The sequence below is a fragment of the Nycticebus coucang genome, chromosome 19, assembly GCF_027406575.1.
Source record: "Nycticebus coucang isolate mNycCou1 chromosome 19, mNycCou1.pri, whole genome shotgun sequence".
NCBI lineage: Eukaryota > Metazoa > Chordata > Mammalia > Primates > Lorisidae > Nycticebus > Nycticebus coucang.
The window spans coordinates 54,560,465-54,581,495 of record NC_069798.1 but is presented as its reverse complement, the minus strand read 5'-3'; the positions used below and the strand labels follow the sequence as shown (position 1 = coordinate 54,581,495).

General features: G+C 47.3%; 1 protein-coding gene across 2 annotated transcripts in view; it reads left to right on the top strand.

Annotated features, from left to right (window-relative positions):
* ALPK2 (alpha kinase 2) overlaps positions 1–21,031 on the top strand; it is a 119,409-nt gene that overhangs the window by 63,155 nt on the left and 35,223 nt on the right. For both annotated transcript variants that reach the window (XM_053571816.1, XM_053571817.1), the window contains exon 5: positions 17,329–20,527. In XM_053571816.1, coding sequence (XP_053427791.1) covers positions 17,329–20,527 — 3,199 coding nt within the window. The remainder of the gene's footprint in view (positions 1–17,328; positions 20,528–21,031) is intronic.

Below are 21,031 nucleotides of genomic sequence, written 5' to 3'. Positions count from 1 at the left end.
AACCGCAATGCTTTCTCCCAGACCCAAGCTAATTGCTCTGTTTGTGAAAATGTTGAGTTTTAATGTCTATTTTAAAGGAGCGTAGGTTAATTACTTCCATATCCAGATAGTGAGTGAATCCCATTGCCGAGAAAGGTTTACAAGAAGAGGCTCTGGCCTACCTAGATTTTACTGATCAGATGAGCTCCTGATGTAATTAGCCCTTGTCAAGAGGGCTCCTATTAGAGTAGTGATTTTCAACTGGTGTGCTGCAAAAATTTTTAAAGATCATTAATTAAATGATTTTCAAAAGAAATTCAAAGCACAGTAAGTACGTATTTTTTTACTCTTTCTTTTTTTTTTTTTTTTTGATCAACATAATTTAAGTGTGCTGCAGAATTTAACTACAGGTTCAAATGTGCTGTGAGATAGGAAAGGTTGTTAGAGCGTTAGAGTAACAGCCAGCTCCGTGGGGATCCATGTTAGGGGACTGACAGTTAGGGATGTTCCAGTTTGGCTGGAACTTGGGATATGTAGATGATAACATTAGGAAAGTTAGAGCCAAAGTCTGGGAGGGCCCTATCATTAACCTAAGGAGTGGAAAGAAACCACACCACATTTTTCATACATTCAAAATACCTTTGGATACCTCCCCCTGGCCCCCAAAGAAATCACTAGTCCAAAATCCTTCATTTACTTCACATATAACCACATGGTCCTGTTCCTCTGACTGCTCTTTAACAGAAGGAATAGAGGAACATCCGCACAACAGAACAAACAGAAGTATCTGGAATGTGGCTCAGCCCATGCTCAGGTGGGAGACGTATTACCATGGCTCTACCTAAGTGCCACACATTCTGCAGACTGCAGGCACCATCCACCTGGATCTTTTGGAGGTCTCATGCCCTGTTCCTCAGGGTTGTGGCAAGATGCCCTCACACTGTCCTTGGGTTGTCAGCTCACTGAAGTCACTGCTGAGAGTTGATCACTTGACTTACGTGGCCTCAGGTCTGGTGGCTCCCTGCCTTTCTATACTACACCAGAGTCATGCAGATGTCACATAGCCATGTCCTCCCTGGGCTCTTGCTGCCTCTGTGGCAGCAGCCCTGTGCTGGAAGCGGGGGGCTGAGACACCAGCTCCCCCTTTCCTGTCCTTCACCCCCAGACCAGATAACTTCTCCCTCAGTCAGGGGGAAAGTCAGATTCCCTTCAAGTCTTAGTCAAAATGCTCAGAGAGAGCATTTGTTTGTCCAGTAAATATTTATTGAAGACTTACTATTTGTAAGGCCCTTTCTATGTGCCAAGAAGCAAAGCCAAGCCCCAGCCTGCAGCAAGCTTTCTTTCTGGTGCAGAGAATGTACAATAAGCAGCCAGACACGCAGTGTAACAAATCAGCAGGCGATGAGCTCTATAAAGACGAAAAAAGCAGGCTAGGAAGTGGTCTGCTACTTTTGGAAGGGCACCAGGCCTCTTAAAAATCTTCTAACTGTTCTGAAAATCCTGCAAACTCCTCTAAGATCTTAAGCATTTGATGCCCAAGAGCCTGGGAGTCTGGAATGCAGGCTGACTCTCTTTTTCACCCTTCCAACTCCTCCCTTTGGAGAGGCAATGAGGAATGAATAACCTCTCCATCTGCTTGAGTGGGGACAGAGCAAGAAGAAAATCCAAGATGAAAAGCAAACATGGTGTAACAGCCCCTCAAAGACAAGGCAGTGGGAGGGGAGCGAGGCGTGTCCCTCCCCAATAGGGTCTCGCTGTGATCTCCAATCCCCCAGCTCAATTTCTGAGTGGCTTTCCCCCAGTAACTCTTGTGCTCTCAGGGGTTGGAGCGGGCAGCACAGAGATTAAAGATGGGCAGGACAGTTCTGAGCTGCTAATCCCACGTCCAACCTGGCCTTCGTAATTGTTACCATGCTAACCCTTTCACAGGACCCAGAAACTCAGAGGATCGGCTTGAAAACATGTAAACAGTTTCAACTTGGAAAAAGTCAAATGTGCAATGCAGCGGGAGAGGCCCCAAGCCTGGGCAGCAAATCACATCCACCCCTCAGACTGCTCCCTCATGCCCGGTTTCTCTCCTCGGTTACCGTAATTGAGAGGGGCAAGGGTAGGGGAAGGCAGAAAAAAAAAAAAAAAAACAGGAGAAAAACTGCAGCCGCCTTCTCCTGGGCTCCTCCAATGTCATCTACCTTCCTAGATTTTGAATATCTTCTTTGCAAAAAGGCTTGGATGAGCTCTAGTTTTCTGTGGTACTTCAAAGTTCTTATCTTCTTGACGTGCTATGTGCTAAGATTGTACCCGCAGGCCCTGTCACAAGGCCTAGTTCCCCATGGCCAGATCCTTCAGGCCTCTGTACCTCCAAGAAAGGAGACAGCAGAGAAGCCAGTTGGTCCTTGGCTGATCTGAAGGACCAATCACACTGATCTCAGGGACCGCAGGTGTGGTCCTTAAGAGAAGCAGAGGCTGGGGACACTTGGCAGGCTGCTGGGGAGGGGGCATCCCACATCTGCTGGGAGCAGAAGCACTTCCACGTTGGTACTTAGAGATGCTTCCGTCTGTCTCATGATGGAGGAACAGAGCTCAGAATATGACCCGTGGTGACACGGAGAGGGAAATGAACTGTGAAGCCTGTCACACCACACAGCAACCGTGGGGCCTAGTGCACCTCCCCAGGCCACTGTGCCCAGAGACACAAGAGAAGCAGCCTTTCTACTGTTTCCATCCTGAACCAACTCAGGACCTCCTGGGAGCACTGGACACACTGCCGTCATCTTCCCCCAAATCAACCCCAATGGCCAGTGGTCTCCAACCTTTTTGGCACCAGGGATCTGCTTCAGGAAGACAATCTTTCTATGGGCTGGGGTTGGGGGGGATGGTTTGGGGATCATTCAAGTGCATTACATTTATTGTGTACTTTATTTCTCTTATTATTACATCGTAATATTTAATAAAATAATTATACAACTCAACATAATGCAGAATCAGTGGGAGCCCAGAACTCTGATCAGGCCATGAAGTAAGCTATGGGGAGCGGCTATAAATACCAATGAAGCTGTGCTCCCTCACCCCAGCTCACCTCCTTCTGTGTGGCCTGTCTCTAACAGGTCACAGACTGGTACCAGCTGGGGACTGGGGACCAGAGGTGTAGAACTTTCATACAAAGGACTGAATTGTATAGTGGCTCGTTACAGCCCTAGAGCTGAGAGCTGAGCTAACACGCGCTGATTAAGCTCTTATTTAGTGTACTGAGTATTGCAGCAAGCAGCCTCAGGCCCTCCGAGATCTCATTTACAGGCCGACGGCGTGAGCTGGAGCCCTGTGAGAGGGTCTTGCTGCATTCCTAGTCTTCGCCCCCAGTGTCTGACCGGTCCCCAGGACCTGTCAATTCCAATCCTACAAGTGTCTCCTGAATCAAAATCATTCTCTCTGCATTCGTTTTCAAGAGCTGCCATGACAACTCACCACAGTCTGGGTGCCTTCAGCAGCTGGCATTTGCTCTCTCACAGTTCTGAAGATCTGCAGTCTGCCATCCAGGTGTTGGCAGGGTTGAATTTTTCTGGAGGCTTGAGCGACAAACTGTTTTGTGCCTCCCTCGGGCTTCTGGTGGCTGCTGGCTGTCTTGGGCACTCCTGGGCTCAAGCTGCATCTCCCCCGTCTCTGCCACCGTCGTCACAGGGGCTCCCTCTCCTTGTCTCTGTGTTCAGATTTCCCTCTTCTTATAAAGATACCAGTCTTGGGTCAGGGCCCACGCTGATCCAGGATAAACTCATCCCCATTTCCAAAAAGGGTCACATTCACAGGTACCAGGGGTTAGGACTGAACGTATCTTTTTGAGGACACAGTTGAACCCCCTCTCAGGCACCATTGTAGCCCAGGCTTCACGGTTTTATCTAGACCGTTGCCCTGGCTTTCTGCTTAGACTGCCAATGATCGCTCCTCACAGAACATCTAAGCGTCGAACACCTCCCAGCCCAGAATGTAAGGTTCAAGAAAACAGAGACTCTGGCTGTGATGTTCTTTCCCCAGGAGCTAAAACAAGGCCTGAAACGTAAGGGATTTCCACAAGTATTTGTTGATTAGAGGAAATGAGGGAATTAATGAATGGAAATGTGTAGCCCACAAATAAATCAATTCTGTACTTTTTCCTGATACACTTGCCCCTTCTCTGTTCCCTGAAGTAGAAGGACCTTCTCTGTAGCATGGTGTTTCCATGTATAGTATAATTATTTGTTTGCCCAGCCAGAGTGTCGTTCTGTGAACTACATTCTGTGAACTACGTGGGGACAGATGCTGAGCCTGATTCACCTTGGAAGGCACAGAACAAACACATTGCCCGTCAGTATTCGTTGAACTGAATGAAATCTAGTCAAAAAGGAGAGAGAGAGAGAGAGAGAGAGAGAGAGAGAGAGAGAGAGAAACGTGAACATTCGTGTTCCCCCACCCCGGCAATTGTCTGCCTCCACCATGTGTGCAGAACTGGGGTGAGGGTGGGAGCCGGGCAGGAGAGAAAATTGCAAATTCTGTAAGTTCCCGTTTCTGCTGATGCTTGAAAATTATCTTTCTGAGTCAGCACAGGTATTTTGATACTGCCTTGAGATTTGGGGCATTTTTTTTTTTAAAGTCGTGGTTTAAAAACAAGTGCTTTCACATTTACCATCAAACTGATGGGGTTGGGTGGGAAAATAACCATCATGAGTATCTTTGAAATTTCTTTATCTTTTACATTTCTAGCTCAAGGTCTAAATCTGACAACATCCTTAAGGAACTCCCCTTTCCCCACCTCTCCACAGGCTGATGGGAGAATGGTCAGTTCAGGCATGGTTTGGTCTTCATAAGAACATTCTGATGGGGGTGGTGCTGAACACAAGGTCTAGAGGGCTGGGCTAGTGACAGAGGTAGTAACAAGAAATAGTCTCTGGGCTGCACTGAATTCCACTGTCCAGACAGACTTTGCTCATCAGAGAAGTAGCCATAACCTCCAGGAAAGAGCCTCCCTATAAGCTCTTGCCACTGAAAATCACTTCGAACTGTTAGAAACAGTACGTCCACACCACCCAATCAAGTGACAAATTTCACTGCTGCGTGTGGATGGCAAACTGGAGACTGCAGGGCAGGGGGCCAGCAGGACAGGCTGGAAAGGGATGGGAGGCTATGGAGGGTTGAATGGTGTCCCCCACATTTATGTTCACCTGGAATTTCAAAATGTGTTCTTAAATAATAAGGTCTTTGCAGATATAATTAGTTAAGATGAGTTCATACTGGATCAGAGGGGCCCTAAACCAGTGGCTGGTGTCCTTATAAAGACAGGACACACAGGGAGATCATGGAGGGAAGACCGCCTGGGGACACAGGTGGAGACTGAGCGATATACCGACAGGTCACGGAATGACAAAAACTGCCAGGAGCCCCGGAAATGGGAAGAGGCAAGGGAGGACTCAGAGCCTCTGGAGGAGCGTGGCCTGGGGACACATGGATTTTAGATGTCTGGCCTCCAGAACTGAGAGGATAAATGTGTAGTGTTTTAAATCACTCAGTTTGTGGTCATTTGCAGCCCTAGAAAATGTATATAGCTGCCAACAAAGTACACAGGGAATTATTAGGAGAAAAAAATTGTTTTTTTCATTTCTGCCGCTGAGACCTTCCGACTAGCTCAGGGTCAGCTGGGGGGTGAAGTGGAGATGGCAGCGGAGGTTGTACTGTGATAGAAACAGGGGCGGGGCGGGGTCCTCCGATGGACCGTGATGGCATGCGGTTGTGCTGTGCTAGAGATGAAAAGAAACAAGTGTTTGTATTTGTAAAAGCAGGACAACCTTCTTTAAAGTCACGTTTTCTTGAGAAAGGAGTTTTCTAAATTTCTTTCTTCTTCTTTGATCAGGGCATTATCTCTGCATGGTCAGAAAGCCAGAGTGTGTGAGGGTGTGGACCCCTGGGCCCAGTCCTCTGCCCTTGGAGATGCGGAGGTGAGCAAAGTGACAGAGACAGAGTCTGGGCACAGACGGACACTTGGGTTGTGTTGGAACAAGCTGAGGGAAACCGAGAGGATGGAAGAAGGGCTTTGTCTGCTTCCCTTTCAGGACACGGGTACTAGCCACCTCTCCACCCGCTGCTGTGGGCAGCTCACGTGCCACCTTGCAGAGGGCTGGGGCAAGCAGGCAGCTCTGAAGAGGGTCATACTCCCTAGACCAGGGCCAGAGAATCGGGGCAGAGCAGGCTTAGCCGGAGAGAACATTTGCTCTTGTCCATCCCTCCCCCAAAATCTATGCCTGTGACTAGGGGCTCGTAAGTAGGACTAGATCAGTTCCAGAGACAGAATTGCATTTTCTGATCAATCATTCTGAGGAGTAACGACTGTGAATTTTCAAGCCACCATAGGCACAAATATTAGTTCAGCGTGTGTGTGCGTGTGTGTGCGTGCGTGTGCGTGTGCGTGTGTGTGTGTGTGTGTGCTTTCCTTGCTCACATCACAACATTGAATCCCAAACATTTTCTTTCCTACTTGGTTCTCAAAGGATTTCTCTGCCAACTTCAGCTTCCCAGAAACTCCTTTGTGAACCATTATGTTTCCTTCCACCTCTAAGGGGCAAGTTTATTTTAATGGATCCATCCAAAGGGGTCCCTGACTTTCTGGCCAAATCTGCACCATGGTCCCCTCCATGTTCCACCCTGCCTTTGACTCCCTTCATGTCGGAGCTGGGCCTCTAGGTCGCCGACCCCGGCCCATCAAACTGCCAGGACGTTGACTGCTGTACATTTTCACTCGTGGTATCGCTCCCCATGGGTGCCAGGGAGCCCACAGTCTCAGTCAGGTCCGAGGCGCCGGAGCACCTCAAAGGTGCTGCAGTGATCTCAGTAGGAGGAGGCCCAACTATCTTCTCCTGAGGCTCTTTATAGACGTGATCCTGTGGCTATTTGTACCACAGGTATGGAGACTGCCAAGCAATGATGTATGTGCTCGTGTGGTCTCATGCCTTTTAACGAGGGACCAATCCCTTATTACCCAGATATTCTTCCCCATTCCCTTATTACCAAGGTGTTTCTTTTCTGGTGTCTCCTACACCTTCATCTTAAAAGTATAGGTAGTTTGAAACTTGACCCTTACATTCACATTGCTACTGTACAACTCTGGGCCCAAAGTAAACTGGACATCCTCACTTTCAGTGCCTGGTGCCTGGCTACAGACACATAGTCATGCTCATGTCTTCTGAGGGGCACATACTTGTAACTGTGGCTCGAAGGAGTAGGGCACCGGTCCCATATGCCAGAGGTGGTGGGTTCAAACCCAGCCCTGGTTGAACTTCAAAAAAAAAACCACCTTGGGCGGCGCCTGTGGCTCAACGGGTAGGGCGCCGGTCCCATATGCTGGAGGTGGCGGGTTCAAGCCCAGCCCCGGCCAAAAAAAAAAAAAAAAAAAAAAAACCACCTCAATTGTTCATGATTAGAACAAAAGATGCTTCTCTCCCTCTGCTCAAAAGAGAACACAAGGCTTTGGTTTAGATCTAAAGAAGACCCAGGCAAACCAGGCACCACATTAGTGATGAGTGAGAGTTTTAGCTCAGTGGGAGCTGCGTAGTCACTGAAGCAGTTTTTCAGGTAGGAGAGCAAGATCTCAATAAAGGCTGGAAGAGAGAAGTGGCCTGAAGTGACAAAACCGTTCTACATATGTTGCCAAAGGTATATTGGGCCGAGGTCAAATTGGATGGCTGGCTGCTTATTTGTCGTGATTTTTGAGCTGTGTGCCTTGCACCAAGTTGAACAACACTCACTATGTTCTCTCTCAGGAATCTCAACATCTCAGGAGATGTTGTTTCTTGTGCTGAACGAAGAAGCTGTCCCTAATCTAATCAGGTGGCCATTTTTGCCTGCTAGGTCATCATCCCCTCCCTCCTAGGGGTGTCATTTTCTGCTGATTAGGCGGCCTGAGGACCTATAACTGTCCTCCCAACTTATGAGAGGAGATAGGATATAAGGAATCAGCAAGCCCCAAACCTGCCCTTTCTTCTCATTTTTTGGTGACAAACACCTGAGGCAGATGACCTGCCTAATATTTATGTTTATGTTCAGATTTTCCAGTAGCCGAATGATCGCTGCTGTGCACTTTGAAGCCCACACTGAATAGGCAAAGTACTAGTGTAGTAACCATGACAAGTATTTCCTGTTTCTAAAGTTTACAAGAACTTGCTTTGTATAATGTATTATTGTCAGCTCAGTACGGTTATTGCTATTACCTTGGTTTTGATTTTGCTCACAAATTCTAGAAACTATCAAGAGAGATACTGATTTGAAAATATTCTCCTAGAACCTGATTAAGATTTAATTTTCTCCCCCTTATTATCCAGTCTGAAATCTACAGTGCAGTTTCAGCCTGTGGGACATAAATAACACCTGTGTACTCGCCCCAGGCTCAGGGCTCACAGCAGGGATTCATTCTGAAGCTCTATGGGTCCTTACGAGGGGGATCCCTAGACCTCCTGAAACTATATGCCATGTTGTGTGGGTAAAACAAGATTTGGGGGGGAAGAAGATATTACTTTCATTGGCTCTTCAAAGCAGTCTGTAGCCCTCAAAGAATTAGCAAAGTTGGAGGCCCATGGTCATTGTCTTCTATTCTGTGGCTGTGATGATTGTTTGTGGTTTGAACTTGTCTGTGAGCCTGTGGAACTCTGCGGGATCCATGTGAGGGCCCACATTCCCACATGGTGCCATGTACCCAAAAGATGGGCCACTTAACGCATAGAGAAGGAGGGGGGAAGAGGTGCAGAGGAGCTCAGCACCCACCCCACTGTCTCTTCCCAGCCCCTCTGTAGAGCCCCCACAGCTTCTTCTTGGCTCAGTCTACTATGGTGCCATGCTGTGTCCTTCCCCTAACAACTCTCAGAAGGAACAGACAAGATGAGCTCTAGAAGCCTTAGGAATCAAAGGCAAGTCTCGGTCCCAGTGAAGCTGAGGTGTGAACCCATTTCCACCTTGGTGTTTATTTGCTGGCAGGTAGCAGAAGACCAACATTGCCGGGAACCCAGAGATGTCTCTCCAACCACTCACTTCACTGTGGAAGAAAGAGACTCAGAAAGATCTGGTGACTTCTCCAAAGCCACTTCCTGTGTAGCAAGATCCAGGACCAAACCTGGTTTTCTGAGGCCCAAACCTCTTTACACCACTCTCCTCTCACTTCCTCCTCCAAGTCCTGGTCTTCACGAGAGACACACACACACACACACACACTCCAAAGATTATTCAGAAATGCAGGGTGGAATTCAAGAAAAATCCATGGCTCTCACAGTCCCATCTTTTCTTATATTTGCCTGTCAGTTACACTTTATGGAAGTTCGGGCTCCCTCCCCACCCCAGCAAATTGCTATCAATGCAGGAAAAGACAGATGCGTGGCGGGTGGGGTAGGGAAGGACTGCTGTATTTCTGTCCTGTTTCATGTGAGAGTTTGCCCCTACATGGCCTCCCAGTGTGTCTATTTGACCATTCCATTCACATTCCATTCATATTTCTCCCTCACAATGCACATCTCAAGGTCTCTCAAGTCATACATTACTATGCCATTTTACAAACATAAACTTTATTGATGTAGGTAAGTACTTAGAGCAGGGCCCACCATGTGTTAAAGGCTACCTAGGGTTTAGCCAGGAGCAGCAGAGGTCACCACCTGAGAGGTACGTCACACAGCCCTTTCATTTGCACCAAGTTACCAGGCAAGGACCCCACTGAATGCACAGAGCCCTTAGCCCTAGGAAGGGCATGAGTCATGGAAACCCAGTCCTCTCCCAATAAGAGATCACATCAGCACTTTACAAACTCTATAACATGCCCAAGAAATCAAGACAGGAAGGTCACACCAGCCGACTGAAGACATCTTGCCTCCCAGCAGGGAATGGAAGGAAGAAGAGCTGGTCAGATGACAAGGGGGTTCAGGAGCAGGTTTCAGAAATCAGGGTATTTTAGAAGAATCTCAAGGAAGGCACAGTCTTCTACCTTATTCTATGCTATTTTAACATTAAGTGGAGCTTTGTTCTGGGCAACCAGACAACTCCTAAAAATAGACTCTGTTTCCTGCAATGTTCTAGTTTGCCTTAAGCTTTCTTTGGCTAGGGACTGGGCTATCTGTTTTCAGTTTTGCAGCCCCAGGTGGTATGGATTTGATCTATCAAATGACAAACCGAGGTAATGACACTGTGCCTATTGTGAGGGCTCAGCAGATATTATGAAAGGTTATCGGTGGAGGAGGCTACGGCAGCCTGGGGTGGCTGGGGAGAGGGGAGGTTCTCATTTGAAGATTCCTAGAACCTCAGGGGAACTGGGTGATGTGAGGAAAGCTGTTGAATACCTGCCCACTCCAGATAAGGAGGAAGGAACATGAAAAGAAAACATATGCACACAAAGAAAAAATGCATTAGAGAAAGACAATTATGCACAGTGTGACATATTGGCACACGGAAGCATTGCCCACTGAAACAAGTGAGGGAGTGCGTTTGGCTTTAGATCCCTGGCCTCTCTCCTCCGATGATCATCTTCTCGTATTTCCCCATTCTCCCTCCCGCACTCTACTTCAAGTTCACCTTGCACAGGCCCTTTTGATCCCTTGGCATTTTGACCAGCCCCTTGAGCTCCTTTTCCAGGAAAAGCACCCCTTGCCCTTTGGGACACTGTCCTTTCAGCTAATCCCTACCCAGAGCTGCCTGGTGCCTCCGGAGGGCTCCAGGGTGACCTTGACATGCCTTCTCTTCTGCTCCTCAGTGATGTGTTTTTCTCTTGCACCCATTCAGGTGCTTTTAGCCACAGTTGACAGAATGACCAACAAATAGTACCCTAAAACATAGGGCCCTTTGTGGTTCACAGGAGGCCTGGGAATGAATAGTACTGAAGGTCTCACCCTGGGCCTCATCTCATGCAGGAGACTGGGAGAGTACATGGTTTTCCAGCTGCCTTAGATAGAAGTAGCAAGAGACAAGGGGGGTTGGGGATACTGTTGAGTTAGTTACCCAATAGTGTCTATGCCTCTGCCCTCTCTAATCCCCAGGCCAGGGCCCTGAGACTGCCCTGAAACGTTTGAGAATAATCTCAGAATTGGTACATGTGAGAGCGCAACCTGTGAGTGTTGCACTGCAGGGATATTGCTGTTAGGGTGGAAGAGACGAGTCAGTGGTGCCCTGCCACGCGTTGTCCTGGCACAGAGCTCTTCAGTTCCATCCACTCGGCTTGTCAAGAATTATTACTTATCTTTTCCACGTGCAGCTTGTCTCTTCAACTGGATTATAAGTTATTTGAGAAGAGGGATCTTACCTCACACCACCTTCCATTGTTAGCATCATGCACTTGGCTGGGATCAGGTCACTGTCATGGAGTGGACAAAGAGGAAGCACACCTTTCTGTTGGATTCATGGCAAACATACGCCGGAGGCAGAAATTTTGGAAAGGCCAGCAAATGAAAACAACGTATTGTTTGGGAACCAGAGGCATTGTTGAATGGGGTTTGGGTTGAAAAATGGTATGCAAGCATTAAGTTTTCAAGCTTAGGCTGTTTTCAAAAAGAGGCTCAGGAGTGTTACTAAATTTGGTTTACCCTTCCCCTGCTGTATTCATTCATCTGGTTACTCATTCAGCAAAATTCTTTGAGCTCCTTCTGTGTGCTAAGTTCCAGAGACTCAGAAATAAATAACAGGGTCTCTGCCCTTAGAACTTGTGCAGAAGCCGAGGGATCAATAGATGGGTACTCTGCAGGTAGGAAGGCCAGCGGTAGAGGATTCACAGCCCTTGGGGCAGGGGTTGCTCTAAGTGCTCCGATGAGAAAAACTGGGTCAGAAAGGGCTTTGTGGGTAGCCTAGCAGACTTGATTTAACTCCTGGCTCTGTCATTGACGGTGGAACCCCAGGGGGACTTCTGACCCCTGAACAATATTGGCCTCATGTATCAGCTCTCAATTAATGCCTCTCAGGTCTGAATTTATCCTTTAATACATGCTCTGTGCTAATAATTCCATTACTGTCCTTTAAAGTAAGCATGATGTTAAGCTTCCTCAGTAGAATGTGCTGGAAGGATGCTGCAGGGGGAAGAGGATTCTTGTAATTTCAGCATTGGTGGGGTTGGTGAGAGGGACATGTGTTCATCTTGCCCCAGCTCCAAGGCCCAGAGTGTGGTGCACCTGCGACCTTGGAGGGTCAGCCTAGTGATAACCTTTCTGTAGCCTTGTCTGTTTAGAAAGCAGAGCCCCACATGGCCTGCCTCCCCCTACTCTGAAGGCCTCCTTCTCGGACCAACACCAAACTGCCCCAATAAGCCCCTGTGTGGCCTATACACAGCCACCAAGGCCTGGAGCACACAGCTTAGTTCCTCTACATTTTAGTCTGTTTTCTGTTGCTTATAACAGAACACCTGAAACTGGGTTATTTCTAAAGATAAGTAATTTATTTCAGTTATGGAGGCGGAGAAGTCCCAGCTTGAGGGGTTGCATCTGGTGAGAGCCTACTTGCTGGTGGGGACCCTCTACAGTCCTGAGGCTGGGCAGGGTATCACATGACAAGGGGGCTGAGTGTGCCAACACACTAGCTCAGGTCTCTCTTCCACTCCTTAGAAAGCCACCGGTTCCCCTCCCATGATAACTGGATAATACATTAGTCCACTAACCTGTTAATTCATGAATAGATTAATGCATTCCTGGGGACAGAGCCCTCCTGACCCAATCACCTCTTAAAGACCTCACCTTTAAATGCTGCTACATTGGGGATTAAGTTTCAACATGAGTTTCAGAGGGGACATGCAAACCACAACACTCGGCAAAGCCCCCACCCCTACCACACACAACCCACATATCTGAAGGCCTCAGCCTTTGCCCCAGACTCCCCTGCACGCCCCTGCCTGTACTTGGAAGGGTGGTCTATTGCTTGCCCAGCAATTCTAGACCAGCTCTGGCCTGGCTAAAACCGCAAACTTTCCTGCTACCTGGTGGCCTAATCATACCTTCTCCAACTAGTTTTAAACCATTTCCAAGTTTGTCCTTCCTTGGGACTTTCTTTCACCTAGAATGTTATATGGACTTTCCTTCTACCTTAGACCACTCTTCTATCACTGTTAACTCTTTATATTAAACTTCCCTTATGTAGACGACTGTGTGCTTTCTATGACTGGACCCAAGCCATTCATCCCATCAGTAAAGAAGAGACCATAAAAATGTTTATTTCAGATTTATTTTACAGATCAAATGAGAAGGACTTTGCAAAGCCCATAGCTCAAGGCTGTGCTCATCTGGGCTGTTCAGTTTCCTCTTGGCCTTAGCTACTTCTTTCTTTGCACAAAGAGGAAGGAAAATTAATGTCAGTGAACGCCTTCTGGGCACAGGGCAACATTCCAGGCACTTGACAAGATGGTGCTGACGTACATGTGGTTAGCCTTAGAAGAGGAGACAGAGGGTCAGAGAGGCTAAAGAGGTTACCCAGAGTCATGCATGCCATAGTCAAGATGGGCTACAAGCCAATCACATTGCCAGTGTTCTGAGTCCACACACCACAAACCATGATGGGCTTTCTCCTAGAGCCCCAAACACCCCTTCTGTTCACCTACATAAGAACAATTTCCCTGCATAACAAAATCTCTTGTGTCTCCTCATTCACCCCATGATAAAAGCAGCTGAGCAGTAGGGGAATCATTGGCTGGCATTCTATTGTGATGACCTAACTAAATGATCTGCTCCTAAAAGAAAGATCTGATTCATTTGAAAGGTATGAGTCTGTGGTTTCCCTTTCTCTGTGAGCTGGAAGCTGAATGAGAACCAAGGAGCCTGCTCTTGGAACTGATGCTATCACCATTGACAAATATGTGCTGGGCTGCTAAAGGCTTCACTTTGAAAAAACTCCCATTGGTTGAAATCAATTTATGGAATTTAACATCAGCAGTAGACCAATGGTATGGTTTGTTGGTGGAACATAACTTCTACAGGCCAGAAATCTTTGTTACGTTCCCTGAAGTTTTCCAGATGCTTAGAACAGTGCCCAGTATGTAGAAGATGTTCATTAAATGTCTGTCAACTGTATAAATGAACAGTCAGGGATTCACCATATTTCTTTACATGTGGAGCTTCACTAGGTTATTTTAAAATATGATTTTAATTTAAAAACAAGAAGGAGGGAACAAATCTTTTTTTTTTGAAACAGAGACTCACTATGTCGCCCTTAGTAGGGTGCTATGGCGTCACAGCTCATAGCAACCTCCAACTCTTGGGCTTAAGTGGTTCTCTTGCCTCAACCTCCCAAGTACTGGGACTACAGGCACCTGCCACAATGCCCGGCTATTTTTTGTTGCAATTGTCATTGTTATTTTATTTATTTATTTATTTTTTGGCCAGGGCTAGGTTTGAACCTGCCACCTCTGGCATATGGGACCGGCGCCCTACTCCTTGAGCCACAGGTGCCGCCCGTCATTGTTATTTTAGCAGGCCCAGGTGGGTTTGAACCCACCAGCCTTGGTATATGTGGTTGGCACCATAACTACTGTGCTATGAGCACCGAGCCCGAGGGAACGACTCTTAATAGGAACAAGAGTATTTTGTAAACCAAGGGATGACAGTATGATCTACCCCAGTGACCAAACTCATCCTAATCAAAGCTTGTTTGTCCTGTATTTCCTTGTCCTCTTCCAGGAATCAGCCTATCATTCTGTTGATATGGTAGCAATCAATAATGGGTGGAGAAGAATAAAAGCATATCACAGCATCTTTTTAATTGAAGTCCTTTTTTCCAAAGGACTTCAGTTCTCTTGTCCTGTGCCTGGCAGAGAATTCTACACATTGCAGCTCTCCCCTCCCCAAATATCTGTTGGCACTGAAGACACTGTGATAACAGCACAACCTTAAAATAAAGGACTGACAGGAGGTGGGAATTCAGGCAAGACGGAAAGGTCTGAGACAGACCTGTTTGTGTTCTAGGTTGAACAGCTCACCTCTGCTTTCTTGCCTAATAATTCAGTATGTTTGTGCTATAGCACATTATTAAAAAATCTGAAATAATAGATGGAAAAAATACTTTCTACATGTGTTATAGAAGTTGAGGAGACGAAACTGTATATACTTGAAGCTCTTTAACACTTAAAAAAATCCCTGTTTTTTTCAGAAGTTATCTTTTTTGTTTTATCTTCTAACATGAGGAAGGCAAATGGACATAGAAAAAATATATATTTTTTCTTTTTAGAAACATCAGGATGTGAGCCAGTAGTGCTTATGATGAAAAGTCACCTTTAAAATAGGGTTGTTTCAAAGCCAGAAGTGGATGAAAGTCTAAAACCAGTGGTTCTCAACCTTCCTAATGCTGTGATGTATTTTCATTGTTACAAAGGGAGGTCGCGACCCACAGGTTGAGAACCACTGGTCTAAACCCTTTAAAGTGTAGAGGTTTAATGGGTGAAGTTGGATGGAATTGTCTCAGCTGGTTCATGGTTATTTCATTTATTTATTCTCTCAACAAGTACTTCTGAAGCACCTGCTACATGCTAATTACTATAACAGGCCTTGAACACAACACAGAATGGGAGCTCCCTGCAGACAAGCACTTGCCTTTCTTGTATCCTCATTACCTGCACACTCCCTAGTACTTTGGAGGCATTTGGTAAATATTTGTTGGATCAATAAGTGGTCCTAGCCCTCATGGAGTTTATACTAAATTTCCTTTTGTTCAGTTAACATTTTTATGACAACAAAATGATGAGGACTCAAGTAGCCTTGGGTGGGGTGGGGGAGCATGTGGAAAGAAGTAGAGTTACATTATTGTCCTGTTTTCCACTGGCAGTGTGTATAGGAATTGATCACAAGGTAGTAAGACAAATTCTCACGCGTGATTGATGGAAATCAGCCTCAGGATCTGGCAGCTGTATCAGGCACATGAACAGTTCAGCTCAACTTTGCCATATGGTGGGAGAGAGACGTCATCTTCTTCCTTCTCTGAGACTAACCTTCTGTGCCCTGCACACTTGAATGGTGCTGCTCCAAGGCAGAAGCTCCAGGGGCAACGATTGAGCTGTTTGCCAAAAGTTAGCAGCAATTCTCTTCCTTCTCCTTGGCTAGACCTAGTTTTATTTTGAAATAACTGAAGAGCTGAAAGTTTTATAAGAATTTAGTCAAAGCATTACTGCTTTCTGTAACAATACCCTGTAACACAATATTCAGACAGCACCATAATAGGTTCTGTCCTTAGAATGTGAGATTGTTTTCACTTCCCTTCCACGCCTTCCTTCCCGTGTCCATTCTCCTTTCCCTTCTTCTCAGAAACTTATGCAATCTCATATCCACCTTCTGATGGAGGTGGTCTGCCTGACATACGACATTTGATTTCAGGGAGGCATTCTGGGATTTTTATAACCTTCTCTTGGGCAGACATGATTGGCAGGGCTAGTAGCCAATCATAATTCCATTACTCCATTCAAGGAAGGTTCAAAGGACTGGCCTCTCTTTTCCTCAGTATTTTTGTCTTTGTTTAGTATTGCTATTACTGAATACTGAGCATTTTATCAAGAAAAGAGGTTTATGTGGCTCATGATTCTGGTGACTGGAAAGTTCACGTTTGGGAACTGTACCTGGTGAGACCTCAGGCTATTTTCACAAATGGTAGAAGGTGAAGGGGTGGGGGTGCTGTCTGTGCATAGACACGTGTGTGGAGAGAGAAAGCAAGTGAGGGGAGGTGCCAGGTTGTTTTTAACTAACAGCTCTCACGGGAATTAATGGAGTGAGAACTCATTGTACCCCGAGGGACAAGGGACAGTATTATTCTATTCATGAGAGATCTACCCCCGTGATCCAAACACGTCCCATCTGGCCCCATCTCCACCACTGGGAATCAGATTTTGACACTGGGAATCAGATTTTGACTGAGAGCATAAACATCCAAACCATGGCAATAACTAAGCAGCAAAATTTTATATTTGGGGGACAAAGGTCACTCATTACTACTTTGTAAGTACTATATATTTCATTTGGTATGGTCATGTGAAATTACTCTTTTTGGAAAGATGCAAATTTTGTTGTGACCAAAATAGTTAATGTTCCAATTACTTCCATCTTTCTCTTTGAGAGAGAAAGAAAAAAATTGTTAATAAATAATGATGGTCAGGAGGCTTTTTGCTCATAATGGTGAATTTGACAAAGGGTCTCCTGGAACACAGAGTTGTTTAAGTTTGTGGTTTTTCAGGAAGTCTCCCACAGCCAGAGAGAGTTTGGGGATTCATGTTTAGATTTCAATCATCCCTGCCACTCTTGTTTTCCATTATTGCAGTCACCAAGGATTAACACTCTTGGGACTGCAGTTATGTCCTATTGTGGGCTCTCCTCGGAACAATTCTATTAATACCACTTTTCATCTTCCTAGGTGCAAATTCAGGAAATGGTCAGGGAGAGACGCCAGATGCCAGCTTTCTCAGAGCCTGCTGGGGAGGAGTTTCCATTCACTGGGATCATGGCAAATTCTTTCCCCAACTTAGGAGATGTCCACAAGGATAATACATCACTGGACCAGTCCCTGGAGGTTGAAGGCTGTATGCAAGGCCCACAGCACAAAGAAAAACAAGACAGAGATGGCAACACACCTGAAGATTTCTGGGAAGGCCTAAAATATGAGCTTAGCTACCCAGGACCCAATGATGAAACTCTGTCCCCAGGTGCAATCTCAGGACATCTCTCCCAGGGAGCCAGCACTGACCCCAGGGAGCCCAAGTCTCTCTCTGTTGCTGCCCCTGAACCCACAGATACTGACATCGCTCTGGAAGATGTGCATGATGGGCCAACAGGCAGAGAAGCAGTGTGTGTGATGGAGTGCCGTGAAGCCGATGGCCCAGGGACATGTTGTGATGCCATGGAGTCTCCAGCTGGGGTGCCAGCTGATAAATATTTACCTCAAGAAATTTGCTCCACGGACTTTGAGCTGGCAGTGGGGTATAGCAAAGTGTCTGATTTATGTTCTTCTGATGCCAAGACATCAGTCCTTTTTCAAACACAAGGTTCTGAGTGTCCACAGTCTCCAGGAGGAGGCAGTGAGGATGGAAACTCCGCTGGGTCCCCCCTTTTTGTCAGCACTTTCACCTGGAACATTTCACGCCAAGCCAGTGAAGATGAAAATCTAGCCGAGGTGGAGAATTCCTGTTTCATGTTGGCCTCCACGGTACAGGCTGGCCAGGAGAGGCCGAGCCCTGGCAACTCAGGTGGGCCTGAGGAAACACAGCTCCTTCCTTCTGAGAACAACTCTCTCACGCCATCAAAAGACGGAGGTGACGGGAGCCCCAGGACCTTTGTCACAGACACAACAGACATGCCAGCCAGCCATAGTTCCACGGTGAAGCTCCCTCAGAAGACATCAACATTAACCACTGATATTGAGTGTCTCCAAGTAACCAGGGAAACCGAGGACCTGTCAACTATTAGTATTGCCACCAAAGTCCACCCAGCCAAATACCTTGCTGTTTCAATTGCAGAGAGCAAGCCTGCAGAGGGCGCTGAGGAGAGTTCACCTCAGACATCAGATGAAAAGATTTCCCAATCTCCTTCCAGTGTACAGTGGGGTCATATTTTAAGTGGTTCCACAACAAAATCTACGAAAGAGCTACTTTGCATGGTGCCCGGAGTGTGCGGCCATGTTCCCTGGCCCCTGGAGGGAGAGGGATCCTGTGGCATTTTCCCCCTGCAGGTGGATGACCTGTCTGGAGGGAAGGGCCAGACGATGGACAGAGCAGACAATTGGAGCCTTAATGAGAATTTCCCAGAAAGAGATGAAATGGAGCAGAGGGCCCAGCAGGAGGGTCTGCCCCCGTGGGGTTCTGTTTCTACTCCTGAGTCCCAAGGCAGTTGGCTCACAACATTTGCTGCACAGGAGGAAATAAACTTGATGCCCTCGGGCCACTCACCAGCAAGCTCTAGGGCAGAAATGGGGCAGAACTCAGTAGTGGGGACCTGTGTCTCCAGGGTGGCTGATGCGACTGTGGGAGAAGACAGCCAGGCTCTGAGCAAGGTCCCCCCTCCTCCTAATGTCCCACAGGAGGAGTCTGAAGTTGTAGGGCCAGGAGCCGGGGAAGCAGGCAATGAGGTGAAGAGCCTAACTCTAGAGGGTTCTGGTTCAGAAATCTGGCCACCAAGACCAATGACAAACTCTGAGGGTAAGGAGTTAGAATCTGGTCCCATAATTCCTGCAAGGCCCTGGGCTGCATCCCACATCCGAGAGGTAGATGCCTCTGCGCCTGGGCTGGGCCCCTCTGAAATGGCAGTGTTACCTCACAGTCCTCTGGAGGCTGACTCAGCCCTTGCTGATGGCAGAGAACCCCATAAAGAACCAGCCATCAGAGCACACAGGACGAGTCTTTGTTCCCAGGATCTGAGCCAAACCCGACTCTGGGAGTCGTCCGTGGACCCTGTGGATGGAAAGGGATTCTGTGTCTGTGCTGCTGATTCGCCATCAGGGGCCTCTGAAACCGCAGGGAAGGAAAATGCTCACGGTGCCAGTCAAGACCAGAGGGAAAACCAAGTCACAGGGGCTTGCCCTGCCTTCCTCGTGCAGTTGCTGACCTGCTCTCACATCCCAGAGTCGTCTGTGGATCCCACTGATGATGGCGGAGTGGCGGAGGGCAGGAGGGCTGACCAGGCCACTCTGGGGGGCGTCAGCGAGGGGAGTGAACCAAATGGCAGAAACTCAGGCTGGAGATTGGAAGTCCAGCCGGTCAGGTGGTGTGCCCCACATCCTGGTGAGGAAGGGGAGAGAATTCCAAGTGGATGCAGCTTAAGCCAAGTTCAAGAAGGCAGTGACAGGAGCTTAGGGGTGGCTGGACGAAGTAAAAAGGACAAAGCAGAGCTGATTTCCCCCGCTTCAGCTCTTTCTAGTTGTGCAACAATGACTCATGCTTCTGTGGGGGTTAATACTCACAACTCCACAGGCCAGGGTCTTGCGGTTCCTGAAAATGACTTAGTTAAGCCCAGACACCATCCATATGTACTTTCTGACTCAAAGGAAAGGGGATCTATTGAGAAGGAGTGTGAGAAACATTTTACCTCTTCTACTGATCTTACGCAGTCTCCTCTCACTTCACCTCCTGAAGGAAACCTCACAAACTGTTTAATAAGCCACAGAATTGAGGACGCAAAAATGGAGGTGCCTCAGATTGGGGAAACCGAACCCCCAGACTCATCAGGCCCTCCTGCAGTGACTTTGGCACCCACTTCAAGAGAGCGTGAATCAGACAAAGCTCACCAGTTATTGCAGGACCCACGTCCGAAGGGCACCCTGGGCTGTGTGAACAAGCCAAGGGTGGCCCAGACCAGTAAATTCTCAGGGGCCCGACCGATAATGACTGGGTCAGAGGAGGGCAGGAAGAAGCAGGAAATGCCAGGAACTGGACATTTAGCTGAGGGAGTAAAGAAGAAAATCCTCTCTAGGGTGGCAGGCCTGAGGCTACGATTAGAAGAGAAAGAAAATGTCAGAAAGAACTCGAGCTTTCTTAAAAAGATGCCTAAACTTGAAAGGTCCTCATCACACACAGATGAGAAAAAAGAGCCCAAAAAGCCATCTTGCAAAAGAGAAGGAAAAGGTGAGGCCCTGGTGCTTTCTATCGTTGTTAAAGTTTGGGTTTATAGACCACGTGTCCAAGAGTCCTATGTTATTAAGGTGAGTGTCCCCAGGTGGACCACAGTTGTGGCCACGTGGCTTGGGCACTCTGTATCACAATCCCCTGGAGGGCCAGTGTTTCTGACTGGCCCTTTGATGTGTGACTTAAGAATTTGCATTTCTGGGCTTGATGGGTGACACCTGTAATCCTAACTATTGGGGCGGCTGACGGTTTGCTTGAACCTAGGAACTTAAGGTTGCTGTGAGGCAGGCTGAGGCATGGTATTCTAGCCTAGAAAACAGGGTCTGTCTCAAACAACAACAAAAAGAATAAAAAGACTTTTCATTTCTAACAAGTTCCATGGTAGCCTAGGGGGAGAATGACACTTGAGCCATTGATAAAGACCACCAGCAGGTATACTTGGTTGAGGGACTGATTATGGTGTCTCTCTGTTTCATTATAATTTTCACCAGAAAAAAATTATTG